At 38.3% G+C, this 21,986-nt stretch overlaps 2 protein-coding genes across 2 annotated transcripts in view; one reads left to right on the top strand and one right to left on the bottom strand.

Moving 5' to 3' along the window:
- Positions 1-3,410: 3,410 nt before the first annotated feature.
- sh3bp2 (SH3-domain binding protein 2) lies at positions 3,411-13,639 on the bottom strand. The gene is given in 14 exon segments (XM_077543102.1): positions 3,411-4,067; positions 4,170-4,229; positions 4,398-4,473; positions 4,601-4,656; positions 5,155-5,278; positions 6,871-7,606; positions 8,769-8,852; positions 8,924-9,009; positions 9,115-9,182; positions 9,337-9,454; positions 9,619-9,721; positions 11,855-11,994; positions 13,262-13,313; positions 13,316-13,639. Coding segments are annotated over 14 exon segments (1,938 nt in total). The 5' UTR covers positions 13,428-13,639; the 3' UTR covers positions 3,411-3,944.
- Positions 13,640-20,868: 7,229 nt separating this feature from the next.
- spp1 (secreted phosphoprotein 1) overlaps positions 20,869-21,986 on the top strand; it is a 35,199-nt gene continuing 34,081 nt past the window's right edge. The window contains exon 1 of the mRNA XM_077543103.1: positions 20,869-20,979. The gene's annotated coding sequence lies outside the window, so the exon portion shown is untranslated. The remainder of the gene's footprint in view (positions 20,980-21,986) is intronic.

Consider the following 21,986-nt stretch of genomic DNA (forward strand, 5'->3'; position numbering starts at 1 on the left):
GTGTGTTTACAAAAAAAAGAGGTTTTAGTCCTAAAACAAAAGATACATAAATAATTAAATAAAAATACAATTGTAATACACTGCAATATTATTCACAGTTTTGTGCTTAATGTGGAAGTTAAAACAGAACAGTATTTAGAAAAGTATTAAATTAAAATGTACTGAATATAAGGGTCAATATTATATATATATATATATATATATATATATATATATATATATATATATATATATATATATATATATATATATATATATATATATATATATATATATATATATATATATATATATATACTCATACCAAAAAAAGAATATATTTGCATCATTTTGCATACCACTAGAGGGTGCCCGCGTACCGTTATGTTTCCCGTACCACTACCACCACTGCTGACGATCAACCTATTTCACTGCTTAGTATTAGCCATTGAGTGCATACTTCAGATTAAAGATACAAAATGGCTAATTGATGTAATGAGACATATTCATTTCTTAATTTAATAGAAACTAGAGGCAAACTATTGTACTGTATTTTCATTGTTAAATTAATTTCGCTGTAATATCCTCTCTCCACCATTTCATTATAAATTGTATGCGATGAACATGGTTCACAAAGTGGTTGGCATGTTTGCCTCACAGTCAAGAGGTTATGGGTTTGAATCTCAGCCCAAGATGTCTATTATGCACGCGCCCTGGGAATGACTAGCGACCAGTCCAATGTGTACCCTGCCTCTTGCCCAAAGTCAGCTGGGATAGGATTCAGTTGATCTGCAAAATGTATGTGGGCAAATGGCATAGAAAATGCATGCAATGAAGTGTCTTTAATTTTTGCATTTTCAGAGGGAATATTTATTATATTATTCCTTTTTTTCTGTATTTTATTAACTACTGACAGTCTTAACTGAGAGTCAATTCGAAATGGAAAAAGGTCTTGGAATCCATCTCTTCGAACCAAGCTCAAACCTTTGACTATTCGAGGGTTGCTTGTTGCCAAATTGTAGACTCTTTTCCTATCAGAGGATTGAACCTCATCCTTGGTGATGGCTGATGGCTGCAGATACCCCCTAAAGCTTGTTCTGCCCTAGATTCTTACATTCTTTGTGGAGGAAAAAAACCTCACAAGCCACTGAACTATTCTGCATTTGTTGACTGCCAACATCAATTTATCTGGCAGATGTAATGATTATTTCTCATGAAATACACTGCATATACTGTAGATGACTGAATAATACTCTATGCACAGCAGTTATGCATTTATATTATTTATTGATTTATTGTTACATAATTAAAAAAAAAAACTATGTTTGAGGAATTCAAGCAAACGCTTTATACCACAGGGATTCACTTTGTTTCCAATTGTCACTGTTTTTGATTGCAGGACAACTGTCTCAACTTGGACAAATATGTCATTTTACAAGCCCCAAATGGTATACAAGTTTATGATATTTATGTAAAAGGGATGCTGAAACTACTAACTGTCCCAGTAGATTGCAAATTCACATTCTTAATGTGCCTTCACTTTTGATTTCTTAGCTCAATATTTGTGTCAGAGTTGTCTCTTCTAAAATAGATAACTCCACATTAGTGTGTCATGCTTTTAACAGTGTGACAACACTGGAAAGGCGGAACAGCTGCAAATATGTCCAACCAAAATAACAGGGCATTTCATAAATAATCTATCAATAATGCAGCATTTTCTCACTGCATGATACATAATAAAGTACAGGAAAAAAATAGGTGTGTATTCACTGCTCACCCTTAATTTAAGAATCATATGTCAAAATAAACCCTTCTTCATTTTCTTACTTAACAACATTCTTGGACTTGAAATAAAAAAATACAGTATGCAAAAATGATTATTCTGTTGCTTAGCACTTTGACACCGACATGGTGCTATATACAGGAAAATCATTACAAAAACACGGTGGTGCCAGATAGCATAACAAACTTTTCAAGGTGAAGAAGTCCCATTTTATCTTGAAAACTACATAAACTATTAGGTGTGATCTGGAAAGAAACATGTACCATTCATCCTATTTTTCTTTTTAAACACTTCAGCACCACAGACAGCGACTGCAGTTATCTGGAAACATCATCTGGCTGGTTTGGTGGCACTTACACAACCGATAATGCTTTGATGACTAGGTCACCATACTTGTTGAATAATTGCTTTTTCCCTTTTTTTCCCCTTTCAAAAATATTCAAACATTTTTTATATACATTTAATTGAGTGATAGTGGGATTCTAAAACAAAACAAAAAACTAATTTGAATCAGTACTTTTAATAGTTGATTCCATGATGATGCAAATTAAGACAGTGAGCTCATTGGGAAATCATGATTTATACACCAACCGATACAGAAATAGAGAAAGCGTGAGATCTATTCATGTTTTGAAGATAGTAACAACTGGAAGCTTGTCATATGTCTGTTTCCTGAAGAAGGTCAGCTAGTCAGAGCAGGGGCTGGCAACTCAAAATGTTGAAAGAGCCATATTGGACCAAAAATAAATAAATAAATAAAAAAAAATCTATCTGGAGCCACAAACAATTGAAAGCCTTATGGGGTAGATGCTACGGCCTTCCGACTTCACACATCAGCATCTTTTCCGGCCACTGATGGCCGCGTTCCAACACTCCACCCCACCTACGCTCCCCAACCGCGCGCTCTTGCCCATTTCAAATGCTTCAGACAACTGAGAAAAACACACTACACACTCGCACCAGAGGGTCACAAAGGCGGAAGTGTAAGAACGGTCCACACGTCGCAAACAGGAAACGGAAACAAAGCTGTGTGAAAACTAGGAAGTCCCGCCTCCTTCATGGCATATACCCCATATCAAGTTTTTATAAAGAAAACAACACATGCTGTAAATTTCTATCAAAATAACTAGGTTACAAATAATGTTGCGGTGGTTTGTCCAAATGCCCACTTCACGGATCTGTGAGCGCATTGGCCAACTTAGATACCAAAACCCAGTTTAGCCTGCCGCTGCGCAGATTTAGGCTGCACCTTACACTACAACTGCATCGGGCACGAAAATAGAGCCCATCCAGCATCTCGAGGGAGCCTCCTTCCGGTTGGAGATTCCCAACACCTGACCAGGGAGGTATCCAAGACCAAGAGTCATCCTAACCAACTGTCAGTCACATCATCTGGCTCCTCCTCATGCTTGATATAAGCAGAACAGTACCATTTAATATCCTGTATCAGACAGCTACATTGTACTCTGTATTTAAGTGTTTTAAAAACAAACTGTTTTGGGAAGATCATCAAAGAATAGTGATATTTTGCCACATCAGCACAATAATAGGTTAATGTGATTTTGCAAAAATATGTGTCTGTTCCTGAGAAAGAACTATTTGAACTTTTCTTTTGTGTTTCGAAAAAGCAAAAACAACAGCAGGCCCGTTTCATATAATCTCATTTATATATATATAAAAAAATGACATTCATATTTACATTTGCATTCAGTTTTACATCTTTTAACATATATCACGGACAGCAAATATAAATATATAGTGATGACCAGCATTGCTAAACTGCATGTAGAAAAGTAGCTCATTCTATGAATACTATCCAACCATTGTCAGGTTTTTAGATTTAAAACAAAATAGTGCACACAGACACATAAACACTACTTTCTTGTATCGACAGCGATGTTATATTTCTCCACAGGAATATTCCGTGAAATACCATATAGTAAAACACAAGACACAATTTCACATTTGCCCGCCATACTAATGTGTAGCTCTAGAGTTGACTCCATCTTGTTTTGTTTTCTCTACCTGAGTGTCACAGAATATTAAACCAGCAACAAGAGACAACATGTCAGTCATTCTAATACCTACGGTGATGATTCAATTCTGAATTTAAAGCAGGCTCGTTTCCACGGTAGTCAGCATCTTAACATTGCAAGTTCTCCCTCTTGTTTAACGTGGTGCTTTATGAGTAAGGTTTCTGCAGGCAAAGGGAGCCCTGGTGAGGAAGAGGATGGCTGTAGTAGTGTTCGATCAGGGATGACAGAGTGGGGAAGGTCACATCACTGTCCAGAAACACCTCGTCACCCTGTGATTTACAGAGGATATTACATTTCAATGTGTGAGGTTTCATTGTGGGACTTGTAATTTTAGATGGGCAAATATGAAAGGTAACAGCAGTTTTGTGTACCTCTTCAAACAACCGGTAGTTTCTGGCTTTGCCCACGCTGACATCCCATACCACCAACACCTAAATAGGTACATCGCATATTTTGTCAAGACATTACCATTGTTGTACAATCAAATAAAACAATCAGCTGTTGGCGAAAAACTGGCATGCCAAATATTAGTACAGCATATACAATTTGATATATGCTTTTTTTCTATTTTGAAATTGCAGTCTTGAAATCTTTTGTACCTTGGAGGTTTTGGTTCCGGAGTTTCTAATGCCATAAAGTCCATCTTGTGGAACGTCAGAGCTGTCCTTAAATAATCTACAGGAGCAAAAGTCACCCAGTTTTTAGCAGTGGAAGCAATAAGCATGATCCAATACAATAATATGGTAGAGTCTTTAAATTTACATTTAAAACATTAATATCATTCAAAACATCAGTGTCATACTTCTCTACAAAGCTGGTTTCCGTCGAGTCAATGAAAACGGATTCTGGTAGATGCATCTGCAAATTAAAAAAAAAAGTGCTAGCTTCAATTTATACGTATATGGGTTTTTTCATGACTTCCTGATAGACCCTCCTCTCCCTATCAGCGAGGCTGAGGAGTGTGATCCCCCTGCAGTTGGAACATACTCTCCGAGGCAAGCGGGACCCTTTTTGGGTCTCATGGGTGCAGGCCTGGTCTCGCATTGTGCTCTATCTAAGGGGGCGGGGGGTCTGATGACCGGCGTTTAGGTAAAAAAAAACTACTGATATTGCTAACCACAACCCTTTGTGGTTAGCAATATATCTGTGAGCCGTGCGTTGTCTGGTCCCTCGCTTACAACCTGTTTGCCATGGGTGACCCTGCAGGTGCATAAAGCACAATTTAGCTCCTAGGATTATTGCAGGGCACACAAACCAAGTTAGCATTAAAAGGTGACGGTTCACACAGGGGTAATTCAAGTATTGTTATTGGAAATAAATCATGCTAACGTAACAAGATTTTAAAAAAAATCCTACATTATCATAATCCTCATCCGACACATCTCCTTCAGTGCACTTGGTCAAGTCGTGTTTCTTCTCGAACTTCTTAGCAGTCTTGTCTCCCGATGAACGGAAACTTTGTCCTTCTGGGGCTGCTCTTCTGGTGGGAAAACACATTACAAATAGCAGGACCGCTTCCACAAGAATACACTGCAGTTCAAACAACACAGAACACACTTTTATTTTGGGGGTAAATTCCGTTGAATAATAAGTAGAAATTGAACCGGTGAGAGTGTGGTACAATAGCAGGCTAATATGTGGCAAGCAGGTAAGATGATTGAATGGGTTTGAATCTCATCTGGGACATTTCTGTGTTATTTGCATGTTCTACATCGACTTGTGTTGTCGTTTTGTGCTTCACTCCATGACTTGTAGACACACAATAAAATCACAAAAAGTATTTTAAATCCATGTTTTGTAAAATCTTGTTACCTGATGTTTTTTGGTATTTGTTTAGGTGCAATAAACTGTATATCAATATTCCGGCAATACATTATGGGCTCTATTTTTTGCTAAAAGCAGGTCTAAGTGGTGGTGCAGGTGGTGCAACATAATTTTCATGGGTTTAATCGAGGTGCAGGAAGACAGATTCTGAGCTCTGCAGAGGTGTGTGGTGGATGTCATTGCATTTCATTCATAAATATGACAACAGCGTGCAATCTGAATAATTGTACAAATCAATTCATTGAATGCATTATTATTATTACCGTCAATTATTATGATCAATTTCAAGTGTAACACTAGCCAACAATTTATTTCAAGTACCAAAGATGTTTGAATGGTTTCTAGGTAATCTTGGGCTGCTGAGTCTGAAATTGTCATCCGCTTCTTTGAATAGGCTGCAGTTTTTGAAACATCAATATTTTTTTCAATTAATTGGTTGATACGGGGATATGCAAAATGCACATTGTTTTATTCTCTAATAAAAGTGAAACAAGTTTATTTGTTTTAAAGTGTTTATGTGTTATCTGAATTAATACAAGTAAAATAATCCAAGGTTAATTAATTGTGTTTTACTTATTTTCTAGTTTTTGCCATGGTATCATTTCAGTATAGGTGTCGATGTAATCTATGCAGGTATAGTATCGAAGTCAAAATGCTGATATTGTGACAACAATAGTATAGTATAGCATAGTATACTGTAGTACATAAGCGGAATTAAAAATATTTTAGTCACACTTTCTTCTTCACTTGTGCTGCTAATTCTGGCGTGCACATCTTGGCCACCTGGGGGCAGTATAGGAAAGCGAGATAGATACTGTTCATTGAGACGCCTCAACTCCTTTTTTGCTCATTGATATGGTGCTAATATTAGTCATTCTTCGCAAAGGATTGAATATAGGCCAGTGAGCATTGTTAAATGGTCTGTCTTCATGTGTTGGAGAAACGTTTATGTTGAGATAGCCATTGCTTGAAGGGTATCAGCACCGCCACAGCATAGATGCTATCTGCTAGTTGTGTAATGACAGAGTTTCCCATTGGATGTTAGCATTCCAGTAGAGGAGGTTATGCATGGTTGCTTTAAATACATAATGTGTATTTTATTTTTTATGTTTAGTTTGACAGTAACCCTTATCTGAGAATGGCAATAAACAGCTTGAAGACTCTTTATTTTTTTATATATTTTTTTACTAATTATATCTGCCAAACAAACAGTTTTTCGTGAAGTGAATGTATGCAAGTAAAACTTACTGGAGAGGCGTGCCTGGCTGTCTGGGCTTAGTTAAAGGCAGTGGAGGCTTAACTGGTGGAGCTTTCGGTGCATTTGCACTCTTGTTGTGCAGTCCAGTTTGAAGAAGAGGAGATCTAGGTGCGTGACAGGGTACCAGTGGGTAGCCGGAGGATGTTTCAGTCAGCAACAGGGGGTATGCCATTCGAGGTTTTGGGGTTGGGCCTTCAAAATTTGCAGGATTGGTCACTGGTCGGCTTGGCTTGATGCGGAGGTTGCTTGATTTACTGACACGAGACAGGTTGCTTCCGGCATCATGAGAGCAGTCTGAATCACTGACTACCATCCTGGTTTCTAGCTGGTCACAGATAGGCAAGGTGGCGGGGGTTTGTACTGAGATTGCTGATGGAGGTCTCTGGTGTCTTCTGTCAATCCCTGGCCCAACCACAGACTGTGCCCTGCTTTTAAGAGGCCGCTGTGAATTTGGGGGAGGAAGAGGTGGTGGGATAGGAGAGGAGTGATTGTGCAGCTGCGTGGCGAAGGGGGGAGGAGGAAGCGGACCTTTGTTTGGGTCCTTTAGAATGGGAGGGGGTATAGAAGGCAGGGTTTTTTTGAGAATTGCATTGGTTTGGCATCTGTTGTGCGATGGGACTGGAGGTGGTAGGCCTTTATGGATGTCTACACAGGATCCTTGATGCCGATGAGGTATCATTGGAACAGGAGGAGGGGGGTAAGAAGGTGGATGTCCAGTGGGTCGACCTGCGGAATTAGAACCAACATTTTCAATCAATTTTAGGCACTATTTTTTTTTCCTTTGAGGTACTTTTATTGTCAAAATGCATACAATGCTCTAAACACAGTTGGGTCAAAAAACAAAAACAAAAAAACAATTTGGGTAAAAAATTGACCGATCAGCCACTTGATCAATGTGACCCAACTTTCTGGGTTATTTTGCACAAAACATATTTTGTATAAAGTAACCCTCCAAAATTGGGTCTGTTTGAAAAAACAAAATAAAAACAGAAACAAAATTAATTTGAGAATTGGCGGACGTTGGGTCAAATTGGCCCAAGTAGTGGATCGGTCCATTTTTTAGCCCAAATTGGGATATATATATATTTTTTTACCCAACTGTTTTTAGGGTGTACCAGGTTGTTTATATACATATATACATATATATATATATATAAAACAGTATATAAACAACATCAACGATTTTGTGTTGGGTCATTTCATTTTGACCCATTATGGTACAACCCAAAAAGTTGTGTTGCCGTTTTTGATCCAATTTCTTTTATTATTATTTTTTTTATATTTTTTTACTCAACTGGTTTTAGAGTGTATGTACACAAGTAAATGGGAAAAAATATATTTTTTTTTTGGGGTTAGCTGAATGAAAACTACTGTCATGTGGCAACGATGATGTAAGTGCTCAGTAATACCATGAAAATTGGGTAACCCCAACGCACCAGCTTCTTTGGGAACCTCTAGGTAAAAAAACAAACAAAATGAAAAAAAAAAATCATCCTAGGGTTAGAACTGTTCCATATAAATGAAGAAACCAGTTTGTCTAATTGTTTGAATGTTTTCATAGAGATATATATTGGAATCATCTGAAACACATAAAGAAATCTAGGAAGGACCGTCATTTTAACCGTATTGATCCGACCTGCAAGTGAGATTGGCAAGGCCGACCATCTCCCTAAATCTTGTTTTGTTTGCTCGATTAATGGCTTAAAACTGTGACTCTCCAAGTTCCCCATTTTACGGGAAACTTTAATTCCTATACGATACTTGAACATATCTCGTTCTACTTTAAATGGAAAAGCTGAATGATATATTATACTTCAGTGAGCATCAGTTATAATGGCTTCAATACTGTACTTTGATTTACACTGTGGAGATAATGTGTTGCACTCACTTGTACATGTTGGTAAACTGTCACCGTCTGGTTTCAGATAGTCTTCCTCATCTTCACCATCATCATCCTCATCCTCACCATAATCTACATGCAGAGAGGATTGGGTAGTTCAGTGGCAAATTTGATCCAAAATCAATTTCCTCTGCATGTCCTACCAGTGTCTGCATTATTGATTGGGTGTTTAATATCCAAAGGCCTCTCGATAGTCCCATAGAAACTGTCTGCATCTGAATCGGAGTCACTATGGCAACAAAGACAATGTTATCACTAAGTGATTGTATGCAGAAAGCAAATGAAACATAAAAATTGCCACCCTGGAGAATTGGAATGGGTTTAATTGGGTTACCTTGGAATCTGGGACTCTTTTCTGTCATTATAATGACCAATCTCCCGTCGTAAGGCTCGCATCCATTTCTGTGTAACAAATAAAACATGTAACGGGTTACGTTGGTGTGCATATGCAGTCTAATTTTTTACCTAGTTCATCCCTATATAACAGTATTCTCTGTCTTTTTTTCTTTTCTTTTTTTTTTTTTACAGCTTAACGTGTGGGTGTGATTTCTCCTACCCTCCTCTCATCTTCACTAGCCGCAGAGAAAAACCACGTCCTGTGTTTTTTACTGAAGTGGATCATCTTAAATGGGAAAACATTGTTAGATGTTGTCTCCTCCGCTGCTCTCATCACTCTGTGGGAGGGGGTGAACATAGCATAGCATTAAATGCATTTTTAAAACGCCAACTCTCCATAAGGAACATTTGAACAAAAAAATAAATAAATAAAAGAGAGAGAGAGAGAGAGAGAGAGAGAGAGAAAGAGAGAGAGAGAGAGAGAGAGAGAGACGCTGCTGACCTATTGTAACCATTTAATGAGAATGCTCCCTGTGGTGCAGGAGACGTACTACTTTTAAAGTAGTACACACAGCCCTTGTGGACGATGATATACCTCAATGGCCCTGAAAGAAAAGAAAAACATTTTTTGCTCACTGGCCTTTAGGTACACTTGATAATAGGGGTGTTTGATGCCACTTTTTCAAGGCTAGTACGAGTACTCAACTCTTGAGTAGTCACTGATACCGATACCAAGTACCGATAAATAGTACTTTTCTATCCAATTTTCTATTCCTCTAAATTCTGAAGTCTAGTTCCTGATTGTAAAACGGCCACAAGAGGGAGACCAATACTGGTTTGGAATCAGCCCTGGTATCGGTTCTTGCCCATCCCTACTTGAACAAACAACAACAATTTGGGTAAAAACGTTGATCCAGTACTTTCTATGTTGTTTTGTACAAAACGACCACATTTTTGGGTTGTTTTGTACAAAATAATCCAGAAAGTTGGGTGAAATTGATCCAATTAGTGGATCAGTCCTTTAAAAAATTATTTTTTTACCCGAATTGGGTTATTTCTTGTCATCGTGATGCGTGCTTGTTTCATTTTTCCTTGTGTCCCTGGTGACATTGTCTGTCTCGTCAAGTTTGATCATGTCCACCCGTGCTTGTCATCCCCCATCATTTAATCAGCTCTATCAGCCACGTGTGTCTTATTGGTGGCTCTCGTTGTCTTGTTAGTACAGTGTTCCCTCCTTTTATACTATGGTTAGGCTTCAAAAATTACCCGCAATCAATGAAATCCACGAAGTAGTTAGCTTTATGTTTTACATTTACTATAACTGTTTTAAGGCTCTAAAACCCCTCACCAAACAGTTTATACACTTTGTCATTGAGGCATTTACATGTTTTCACATTTCTCTCTTGTTTAAACAATCTCAATGTAAAACTTTCATGAATGTTATAAATTAGGTACATTACTGTAAAAAAAAAAAAAAGCATGCAAAATTTCATTAAAAAAATCTGCAAAACAGCAAGGCCGCGAAAAGTGAACCACGTTATAGCGAGGGAACACTATGTGTATTTAGATCCCTGCTTTCTTTCAGTCCCGTTGGTTCATTGTCAATGACATGTCATGTCCTTGCCACGCGTGGTCCCCGTGTGTTTGTTTCCTCAGTTCTACTTTAGTTTTGTTTATGTTCATGTTTGGGTTAGTTACTTCCCCACTGTTATTTTGAACTTTTGTTAATTAAGCATTTTTGATTCTCCCGAGTACCTTTTAGCCCGTTTGTTCTTTTGATAATAAATACAACCGAGTCCCGACCTTCTTCGCCACCTTGTTTACCTGCATAAGGTCCACACTTTTGAGTTATTATTTTTTGTACACAACAACCCAATTTTTGAGTTTAGTACAAAACAACCGAATTTTGGTGGGTAGTTTTGTACAACACAACTCAATTTTTTGGGCTGTTTTTGGGCGTGTTTTTGAGTTATTTATTTAACTATTACTGTTATTTATTTTTCGGGGTGTTGTTTTTTTGTACACAACAACCCACATTTTTAGTTTATTACAAGACAATCCAATTTTACGGAATAGGTTTGAACAAAAGCAAGCCAATTTTTCGGGTTGTTTTGTGGGTTATTTATTTTGACCCAATGTTTTTGGGTTGAACTTGGATCCCAAAAAGTTGGGTCAATCACTTGTTGACCCATATCAGGTTATTTTAGGCCCAACTGTTTTTAGAGTGTATGTTTTGATCAATAGCAAGAGCTGTATATGTAATTCTTACAAAGTAATTATAATGGTTAACGCTAATGTTCCTATATTATAGCTATCGATAAAACAGGTTGTTGTTAGAGATGTTGCATTCCATTGGTGCTGGATAGTTAATACTTGTCTGTTAGTGTAAAAAAAATTTTTTTTATCTCTGTTGAGGACAATTATTTGATACAGCTCTTTGCACCTAATAAGAGGCCACTTCCAACCCAGGACATGAGTATTTCCATGTATATAGGCCACGCTAGCTGCCTTACGATGGCCAGCCAGTTGTGTGGTCTGTGGCTTCTGGTTCTGGATTAGAACGAGTGGCTCTGGTTGTTTTCTGAGTGCTAGTATGACAGATACAGCCATTGCGCCATTGTCAACTGCTGTTATTTTATGTTAAGTGGAGATTAAACTGCTGGTTAAACTTTTCTTGACTCCTGTCTCATCACCCTCAACAGCTTTTGCCGCAAAAGGTTTTGTCAATATTTACTCACATCTCATGATACTAAACTGGCTGGCTCCCTTCTTGTGGAGGTATCCCGCCATAGAAACTCCTCCAGGCATTGTTAGGAGGTTCTGTGCTCCGATGGCTCGCATCGGCACTGGCCAACACACCTCCAGAGATGACATGGTTCTGCATGGGAAGGAAGGGGATGAATGACAATCAATGACAATGAACGTGAGTCACGATTTTGGTAGTTAAAGACAAATCGTAACTAAAGGATAACTTAAACTAGTATAGCAGTCAGTAAGAATAAGAACATCCCTGCACTAAGGTTAAAAAAAATGAAATTGTGGAGCATGAGCTATTGCAATAAACCATGTGTGCTCTGACAAAAAATGGTCAGTAGTTGTATATCCTTTATTAGGAAGTTTAAATACATTCATCAAAAATAAATATCAAGGAGAAGCATATTTTCAATATTTTATATAGTTTATCTGTATTCAAATGACTATCCTTTGCTGCAATAAGAATGACATTAAGTTTCTTAATTGCAAGGCAATGCAAGGCATATAGCACCTACACACAAGGTAATTCAATGTTCTTCAAAGTCCACATGATTAAAATTCCAACATTTAAAAGCATTTACAAACAAGTCCGAGTGCGTGGAAGAAGATAGCAAATACTGTATATTGCATGTGCGTGCAGTGTAGCTGGGGACAATTGAACCACTTGCATCACGAGGAGACAATTTAGGCAAATAAATATTTTTTTACCAAAAAATGACTTCGGAAATTATTTTAAGAGGGTGATTATTTTAAGTACAATAAAAACAATATTGGCAGTACATGTCACGATGAGGGTGGAGGACCCAAACGCAGGGAGGCAGGAGAACCACAGCAGGGATGCATGTAATACTGAACACAATTTATTTAACAAAAACAAGGGAACTGGGTAAAACCCTTAATAAACAAAACCAACAAAGTACTGAAAAGACCAAAAAGCAAAGTAACAACAAAACACAAGAGTGGTGACAGCGACAATGATCCAACCAAGACTGAACGAAACCAGGAAACTAAATACAAGCCAACTGACGAGATAACGAAAGACACCTGGACAAGACACAAGTGGCTGGGGGAGATGATTGGATGACACAAGGGAACAGGATGACGAGAACAGGTGCAAACAAAACCTAACAAGCAAGACAGGACACAAAGCCAAAACAACAAACCTAAGCATGCTATACACAAATCATAACAGTACACAGGCTAAATCTATTAATCTATATCGCATCATTATACTCATATTCCTAAATGTCATGACTAAAAGAATATCAAACATCTCTGCAATAATTGGCAACATCCTTCTTAGCGCCAGATGAACTCCACAAGCAAAGATCTCACACATTCCTTTGCGTCAGATGTGACAAAGTTTGACCTGTATAGTTTTTGCTGCCTACCTTCTGTCACGATTTATCTTGATGCTCTTCACAGCAGATTGACAGTAGAGACAACCGCCGTGTACGCCAATGCTGGCAAGAGCTCTACGGCATGACCTTTTACCGGACCCAGATGAAGTCCACTGGACTCCTTTTGCCTTTCCACTTCCTCCCTTGAGGTCGACATAGTTAAAATTTTCTCTTACTGGAAACTTTTCTCATGCATGCCCTCCCTCGCACACCTAACTGAGATAGGCTCCTGACTTCAGCACACAAACAATTTGAGTTCAAACAGGAAATATTCATGCCCAGAGTCTTTCAGCTGAGGTTTCACGTAATGTGTATGTGTGTGTGTGTCTGGCGAGTGCATGTGTGTTAAAATAAACATCCCAAGTCAAGCCCTTCATCCTCAAATGAGTTTACGTTTAACTTGCAGTTTATCAGCAGATCCCAGAGGACGAAGAGTGGATGATAATGTGATGATGTGTAGTTTAAGAATGAAGGCGTTACTCCCTTTTGCCGTCACAGTACAGAAATGTATAAATAATTGACTTGATGTGCTGCGATCCAACTGCATTCTTAAAAATTGTACGATATGATGACAAGTGAGATTTTGTAATATTATCATGGCAATAGCATTAGGTACAAATGTCGTGTTAAGTATATTATTATTATTTTTTGCCAAAGAGGTGCTTGATAAACTTAATTCCAGAAAGTGGAAACATCACCAGGTGGCAGGATCACATTCCAAAAAAATTCAGCTGCCTTTAAGGCAGGGATGGCAAACTGCAGGTTTTAGAGGTCTCTCTACTCGGACTGCAGCTGATTCCAATTAACAGGATCGTTATCAGCTTATGCAGAGCTTGCTGATGAGCTGATCATGAATCAGCTGCGTTGAAAAAGGGAAATATACAAAACCTGCAGGACACCGGCCCTCGAGGACCGGACCTCACCATCCCTGCTTTAAGGGGTGAATGGTTCATTGCTTTTGGTTGCTAATTATTTGAATGTTGTCTGAAACAAGCAAATCCACTTCATTTTCAATTAGAACAAATTAATTACCCACCAGCATCACAGAGAAAACCACTCAATCACTGTGTGTTACAGAAATAAATCCACAGAGCATGAGCCCAAAGTCCCATTTGAAGTGCACCAAAAACATAATGAGAGTCAACTTATGATTTGCAATGCTGACAACTTTTGGTCAAAAGTCAAACCATGAGTCAACCCTGAGGAATGATAGGCATGGCAGCCTAATGGAGGCTGAAATGGAATGCAGATAAAACATGAAAAGCCACTCAATCATCAGGGTGGAGCGGCTGCAAGAAGACATACAGAAGAGATATGTTTGGTTTGTTCTCTGGCGTGAACACCACCACTATCATCATCTCAGTGTGGCAGAGGTCCGGGTTCTCCTTCTGTTTATCAACTGGAGGGTTGGATTTCCTGCCCCTCCTCAGTCGAAAATCCAACCCTCAGGCAGCAGACCAAACTAAAACATAATGGTGCAGTAACTGTTTGACAGTTTCAGTTTTAAAACACATATCACTATAATTGTATTGTTATCTCTTTTCTGTTAGAAATAATTCAGATATTATTATTAAGATCACACTACTACCTCACAATTAGCTACAGTCTATAGCTTCTTCTTACTAACACTCACCTCTACTAAAACCAACCAACCTTCCATTTTCTGTATTGCTAATCCTCATAGGGCCGAAGTGAGCTGGTGCCTATCTCCGCTGACTTGGGCCAATAAGTGGTTTATACCCTGGACTGGTTTGTCAGCCAATCGCTGGGCACATATAGACAAGCATTCACCCTTACATTAGTATCTAAACATAATCTAGAGTCATCAGTGAAGCTGCATGTTTTTGGAATCAACCCAAAGTGAATAATAACATTTATTTTGTTGATTAAGCAGCTCTTGGAGTTGTATTTTCCGCACATATAGGTGGTAGTAGACTAAATGAAGCAGGTCTAAGTTGTGGCGCAGGTGGTGTAATGCGATTTTGGGTAATTTGATAGAAGTGCAGACATAAAGATTCTGCACTCTGGATGGTGGATGTCATCATATTTCATTCATAAGTATAACTAGCAGTGATTCTTAACTTGAGTTCAATCGAAACCCGGGGGGTTTTGTGAGTCAGTCTCACGGGTTCGGCATAGGTCAAGACACACACCTGACTCATATGATTTTTGATGATACACCTTGCTCGGCCATCATTAGTCAGGTTTCCATCCAAATGTTTTGAAATGTATATGCAAATTTTGTGAAAACGCGCAAAACGGTAATGCGACTTATGCCCGTTTCCATCCGCTCTTCTTTTGCAAATATGCGCCGCGAGATGACGTTGTAGTGACGGATATACTGTATTTGACAATGGGGAGTTCCAGGTGGGAATGTTGGTTTTGACGGACTGAACGGAAGTAGTTTGTCTTGTTGGCTTCTGTCCCGCATGTAAGTGAAGTGTGTCGTTACATTGAGAGCTGATGTTAATAAAGCCATCTAAATTTGCAATAATGTTTTTTTTTCTTTAATTAATTATAAAAATAATCGTGTTTCTTCGTCTCCCCAAACATATCTTACTTTATCATCCACCATTTATTGTGACGACAAACGTGCGTGTGACGTAGTATCAGTCAAAACGTGCAACGTATATCCGGTCTTGTAGTTGGTTTCCATCGCCAAAATGCGCATTTTCCTTTTTTCGATACGCTTCAAAAACCACACCCTCCAAGCGTAAAAACTTTTTGGGTGAATTTTGGGGCTTTTTCGAATTTCTGGTGTTTCCATTCAGTTTCTGTTGTTATGTTTTGATTTTCAGCTGTTTCTGATTTCTCCCTTGCAGTTGCTGGGGCTCCTGCCAACACACCTGCTGCCCATTAGGTCATCAGGCCAAAATAAAAGCCTGGCAGCAACAGAGAGGAGTGTCGGGTTATTGGTCCGTGACGCTACTCACCATACATGACGGTCTGATACTGCTACCGTTCTAGCGGCAATCTTTCTTGGTGTTGTGGACACCACTAGTAAGTAGACTAGTAGCATTTTTTTTTCATCTACTTTGTATACTACACTCCTCTGTTTTATCCACCCTCCGGCGTGATTTTGTGTTTTCTTGTTTTTGCCCACGACGTACACCTTTTTGTCGTCGTCGCTTTTTGTTGGTTGATTAAAATTGAGTGACTTTCGCCCTGGCTGGATCTGCTCTTTTCTTTTGGGTTCCAACAAACACTACCCTACCGTGACATATTTTTCACAATTCTTGAAAATTCTAATAAAAATAGGTGGATGGAAACCCACCTATTGGCTGCTATCTGTGCTGCAGGGAATTTCATGCGCTCAGTAGTCAACTTATGACTGTTGTGATTGTAAATTGTGTGATTTTTTTCTTCTTCTCTCCTTTCTAATCCCTTCGCACTATGAGCAAAAAAAAAAAGGTCAGATGAATATGTACGATATGAATTCACATGTTTAACAAAATGTATGGTAATCCATAGGGTTCAATTGTGGGCTCACCCCTAGGTTCTATCATAAGAAAACAGCAGTTTTAACATGCGCTATAAATGTTGAGTGATGGGAGACAGAGTTTTAACTGCATGATTTGTAATGCCAAGTAGACCAATTATAGTTCAGCACAACTAGCTATCTAGCAAAACTAGGAACAAGCTGCATGGAAATGGAGAATACAAGAACATATTCTGAATTTGAGGTGAAGAGAGCGAGATTCAATGAAAACTCATTTTATTCGACAGTAAACCCTATAGCTATGTGATGTGTTTCGAAAACATATTTTATTTTCCGATGAAGTGAATGCATAGAGAAAACTGGTGGGGTTCAGTACCTCCAACAAGGTTAAGAAACACCAAACTACAGTCTGCATCAAACCCACTGTAAGCAATTCAGTGAATGCATTATTATATTTTTAAAATCATCTACCTGACTGCGACACAGCTATGTGGCAGGGGGTTGGGGTATCACACACGAACACGAACGATCAGGGTGATCTGATCTCCCTGGTCAACTTTGCATCATCCACTTGTGAAGGTCTGCTTGCATTTTCTAATAAAAGTACTTTGCGATCTCCTGCATGGATTCCAGCGAGTCCATTTATGCTTCTAAACCATGCAACTCTCATGGATTCAATTTAAAGGGAATGAGAGGAGTCACTTGGCCGAGAACCTAGTTAGCTGTGTTCACACCCACAAAAGTGCAAATGCATGTTTCGAACTGCACACCTGCAAAAAATACCAAAGGAAAGAAAACCCCACCCATGGAAGATTTAGACCACACTTTGCACTAGACTTGTGCTGGGCACGAAAATGGGGCCCTTCCTGTTAATAGTTATGTACACAATTCATTTCTATATTTTGTTGTTGTTGCATTTTATTAAATTACAATGAAACATCCATTTTCAAAATGAAAGCATAACTTTCTTAATGTACTTTTTGCCAAAATAAACAAATAAATAAAAATCACCTCAATTCACTCAATCTGACCATTTAAGATTATCTACATTTCCTGTGACTAAAATAAAGTTAGCCACTCAAGATGAGTTGCCAAGTTAAATGCCTTATTTTCAAACATTTATTTCATTTACATTATACAGTATAGCCTAGTTAATGTCAAAAGTATTCACTTGTACTGTCACTTCCTACATGGGAAAATATAGAATGCATAATATTGCAACCAACTGTCGTCACAGTAAATAAAAACTTGTACGTCCATATTGAAGCAAACAATGAGGTAAAGTGAAAGAGCACAAGGCAGGAAGACAAGTTTTTCATGCCCATCCTCCCCCCCTGACAGAGGTTCCAAACTGAGACACTTCCTGGAAATCTACCATTTTCTAACACAAACCAATTGCCTAACAACAACTGACTTGGCATGGAGTGTTATCTCAAACAGATAACAATATCCACAGTAAGCAACATCTGACTGAAACAGTATTACTGACATCTATGAAAACACATGCCACAAAAGCAATGCCCACTTCTGACTTAATATACTGTATATGCACGTCATATCACATAAGTAATTTCAAAACAATGATAGTGCATTTATCCTAAATCTAATTTTGCTCACTGAACTGAAGATTGTAATGCACGCTGACATCTGGACTGATCTGATATCCCATGCGATATCGACAGCAGCTCGTGTAATGTCAGTTCCCCCAAACAACTTGAAAAAATTCCAAATTGTATGAGTGGGTATTTAATTTGAGATGCTCCACTAAATCTCAATAAGATCTGAAACAAGAGGTGTGCTTAAGACTATAAACGCGATGCTGCTGGATTAATAACGTTAGTTAGGAATTTACAAAAATTTCAATTCAAAGATCTTCTGAGAAACCGCACACTTGATTGACAGTCTTACTGAGAGACCTACTTTATTTTCTTACTTACTCACTGACCTAGTGTAGTGGCTAAAAACTTTAATTGGACAACAATTTTTTCAAACAACATTTAGCACATTAATTATGAATTAACGCAGATTAATCACACTATTAATTTTGACCATAGATTAGCCTTTAGCGTGACAGAGGATGGTAGCGGATACGTTTAAGGTAGCGCAGGTTGTGTTTGAGCAATAAACAAAACTACATTTAATTTATGTTTATTAAATATATTTAATGAATGTTTGCGTATTACATTTAGAATATTTGTTCATGTCAAAATATCGGGGTAATTTTTTTCCATTTTAAATTATGCAAGTAATTAACTGATTAGAAAAAGAGGAGGATGAGAGTGGGCAGAGGATCAAAAAATGTTGAAGACGTCCTCATTAAATGTCAAAAGAATTAACACATAACTGGTGCTCTTCAAATTTGGGGTGAAAAAAAATGTAGATAAAAAAAGTCTTTTTTATTAAGCGATTAATTGTGATTAATCAAAATTCTAAGATGTGATTGATCTGATTAAAAAATGTAATCGTTTGACAGCTCAAATATATATATATATATATACACACACATAGTATATAAAACCCAACACAACCCAATAATGCACAAAAAGTAAACAATAGCATAAACTAGAGTACCAGGAAAGTCCTTACTCACATGACATCCCTCTGTTCATAAAAACACATCCTGGTGCTTGGCTTGGAGCTCCATGTAGAATTCTTCCTCACAGATGGAACATACATGCCAGTGCTAGAAAATCCCAGTAAAGCATATTTTTTTGCCCCTCGTGGCTTGATGGAAGTTGAATATCTAGTTGTATTGAGCAAGAGTTGGGTAGGTGGAATCCATTTTGAGATAAGAGACGGAAGATGCAGACCAGGTTGCCAATTGTTGTGAGATGAGAGACGTTATGGTTAGAAGGACATATTGAAGGCCCAAGTAAGAAGAAATAGTGAATAAGTTGTGCCTTCCCTTAATTCTGCGTAGAGGGTTTGAAGTCTTCGATCTCTGTCAGTCATTTCCTGCAGGGGTTTCCTTGTGATTGGTCGGCTGCCTGAAGCCTTTTCCTTCCTGCCTAGTGTAAGTCACAATATGATTGGTTTGCAGAACGAACCCACACCTCTACACAAACATGCCCTTCATGCTGTTACAAATAACCTGAGAAAGACAGGGGGACTTTCCATCCGTTGCAGCCAGAAAAACTGTTGTCAACCAAAAGAGCTGTTCCTTTCAGGTGACTTACCAGAAGAACTCTATTGTGGAGCCACAGTAGCCGCAAGTGACCCTGATCCTGTCAACCCATATAATGATGTTTATGTGTTATATTCCATAATGATACAATAACACACATCTTATACAGAACCAAATCTCTCAGTGAAGCTTTGTCACATCTCACAGAATTTAGTTTGATGTGAGTTTTGCACTCTACTGCACTTCCAACTTCCTTCCTGACTCTGAAACTCAGATAAACATCTTGAGTTTGTTGGAAATTTTAAACTGTAGTGAACGGGAGACAGGTGGCTGAAGGAAGTGGGTATGAATGCCAAGACTCAGCAAAGCACAAAAACAGAGTTGTTATACTAAGTGCAACAATCAGGGCCCGATTGTTCAGTTCTCGGTTATTTGAACCATTAGTTAACCCCTAACTGACGGTCACATTCTTAAACCGCCGTTTGCTAACCAACTGTTAAATACGCGTTGTTCAAAACATGGTTAGTACAGACGCTCCCCTACTTACGAACATTCGTGTTACGAACAACGGTACATACGAACATGTCTGCGCGCATGCGCGCATGTCAAAAAATGTTCGGAAAGAGATGCTGTAAGTTAGATTTTTTATTGCGCACCTTTTTCCGAGTACTGTAGTGCTTCTTTCCGCCGCTAATACCGAGGCTTGGCGCTGTGAGAGCTCACCCAGCATTGGAGGCTCAGCAACGTGTCGAGGAGGGGGAAGAAGAAGAAACGCCTGTCGCTCATAGATAAAGCCATCGCACTCTTCGAGCAGCAAGACCCAAATATTGAACGTTGCACAAAGGTTGCAAATCAATTGAATGATGCCATACAGTGCTACCGCATCATTTATGATGAAAAAAGAAGAAAACTGTGCAATCGTAGTTAGATCGCTTCTTTCGGACAGTTTCTAGTAAATCCTCCAAGGAAGATACTCATCAACCCTCATCTTCTTCTCCGCGACCCTCAACTTCTTCCTACATTGAAGTTACGGAGGAGGAAGTAACTTTTGAAGCCCATTCCAGCGACGACGAAGAACCTCTCATAATATAAAATCCTCCTCTTCCTCCTCCTCCTCTCCTTAAGCATCGAGTACATCTTCCAAAAGTAAGTTAAACTTCATTTTATTTATCTTATTACGTACATGTACATACTGTGTGTGTCTCTCGCTCTCTCTCTCTAACATACGTAGTACAGTATTGTACGTATTCTCTTTAAACATAAATTATAATACAAAATATAGCACTGAAGCAACTTACGAACAAATTCACCTTACGAACGATCGCTCGGAACGTAACTCGTTCGTAAGTTGGGGAACGTCTGTAGTGTTATTAGTAAACAACACCGTTAAAGTGTAAATTTAGCGGCACTTTTTAGCACCAATATATCAAACAACTACTCATTACGTTTACTTCCAAACGATCCCGAGCACTATTTTCCATTTATACTACCGGTATATCTAATTGAATCAAATTACAGACTGTAAAGTTATCGTGGTGAGAGAAAAAAAATATATATATATATATATATATATATATATATATATATATATATATATATATATTTTTTTTTTATGGATACACAGACGCAATGTTTACCTATTTTCAGTGTTTGTTTTTGACTTCATTTGATAAGATCAAAATGTTTTTTTGTTTTTTTTTACTGGTATGGCACTTTCCCAGCTATCTTGCTTGACATGGTCACAAGGGCCAAGGATCAAACCACCAACCTCTGGGTTGGGAAACGACCACTCTACCACTGAGCCATGCTACTGAATAAACCTGAATAAATCTATGAAATAAGTTTTCCAGACTTAACAAAAGCTTCTGAAAATATGGATGAAGTAGGATTCATTTCAATTCACCAACTTGAACGTTCACCAGTGGTAAAAAATTAGCTGTGGTCATTAGGTGTGGTAACTTTAACACAGTGCTTCTCAATTTTTTTTTTTTGCTACCCCCCTGGAGGAAGAAAATATTTACCTATAAATAGAATCATTTGTTTATAAAATTGCGGTAAGTAATCCTCTGCAGAGGAGCTAATACTCCTTGTGCGTTCTCTAACAGTGAGAGCGTTACTGCCACTTACTGTAGTGGATGTGCAATTACACTTTA

The sequence above is a fragment of the Vanacampus margaritifer genome, chromosome 14 (assembly GCF_051991255.1).
Source record: "Vanacampus margaritifer isolate UIUO_Vmar chromosome 14, RoL_Vmar_1.0, whole genome shotgun sequence".
In the NCBI taxonomy this organism is placed as follows: domain Eukaryota; kingdom Metazoa; phylum Chordata; class Actinopteri; order Syngnathiformes; family Syngnathidae; genus Vanacampus; species Vanacampus margaritifer.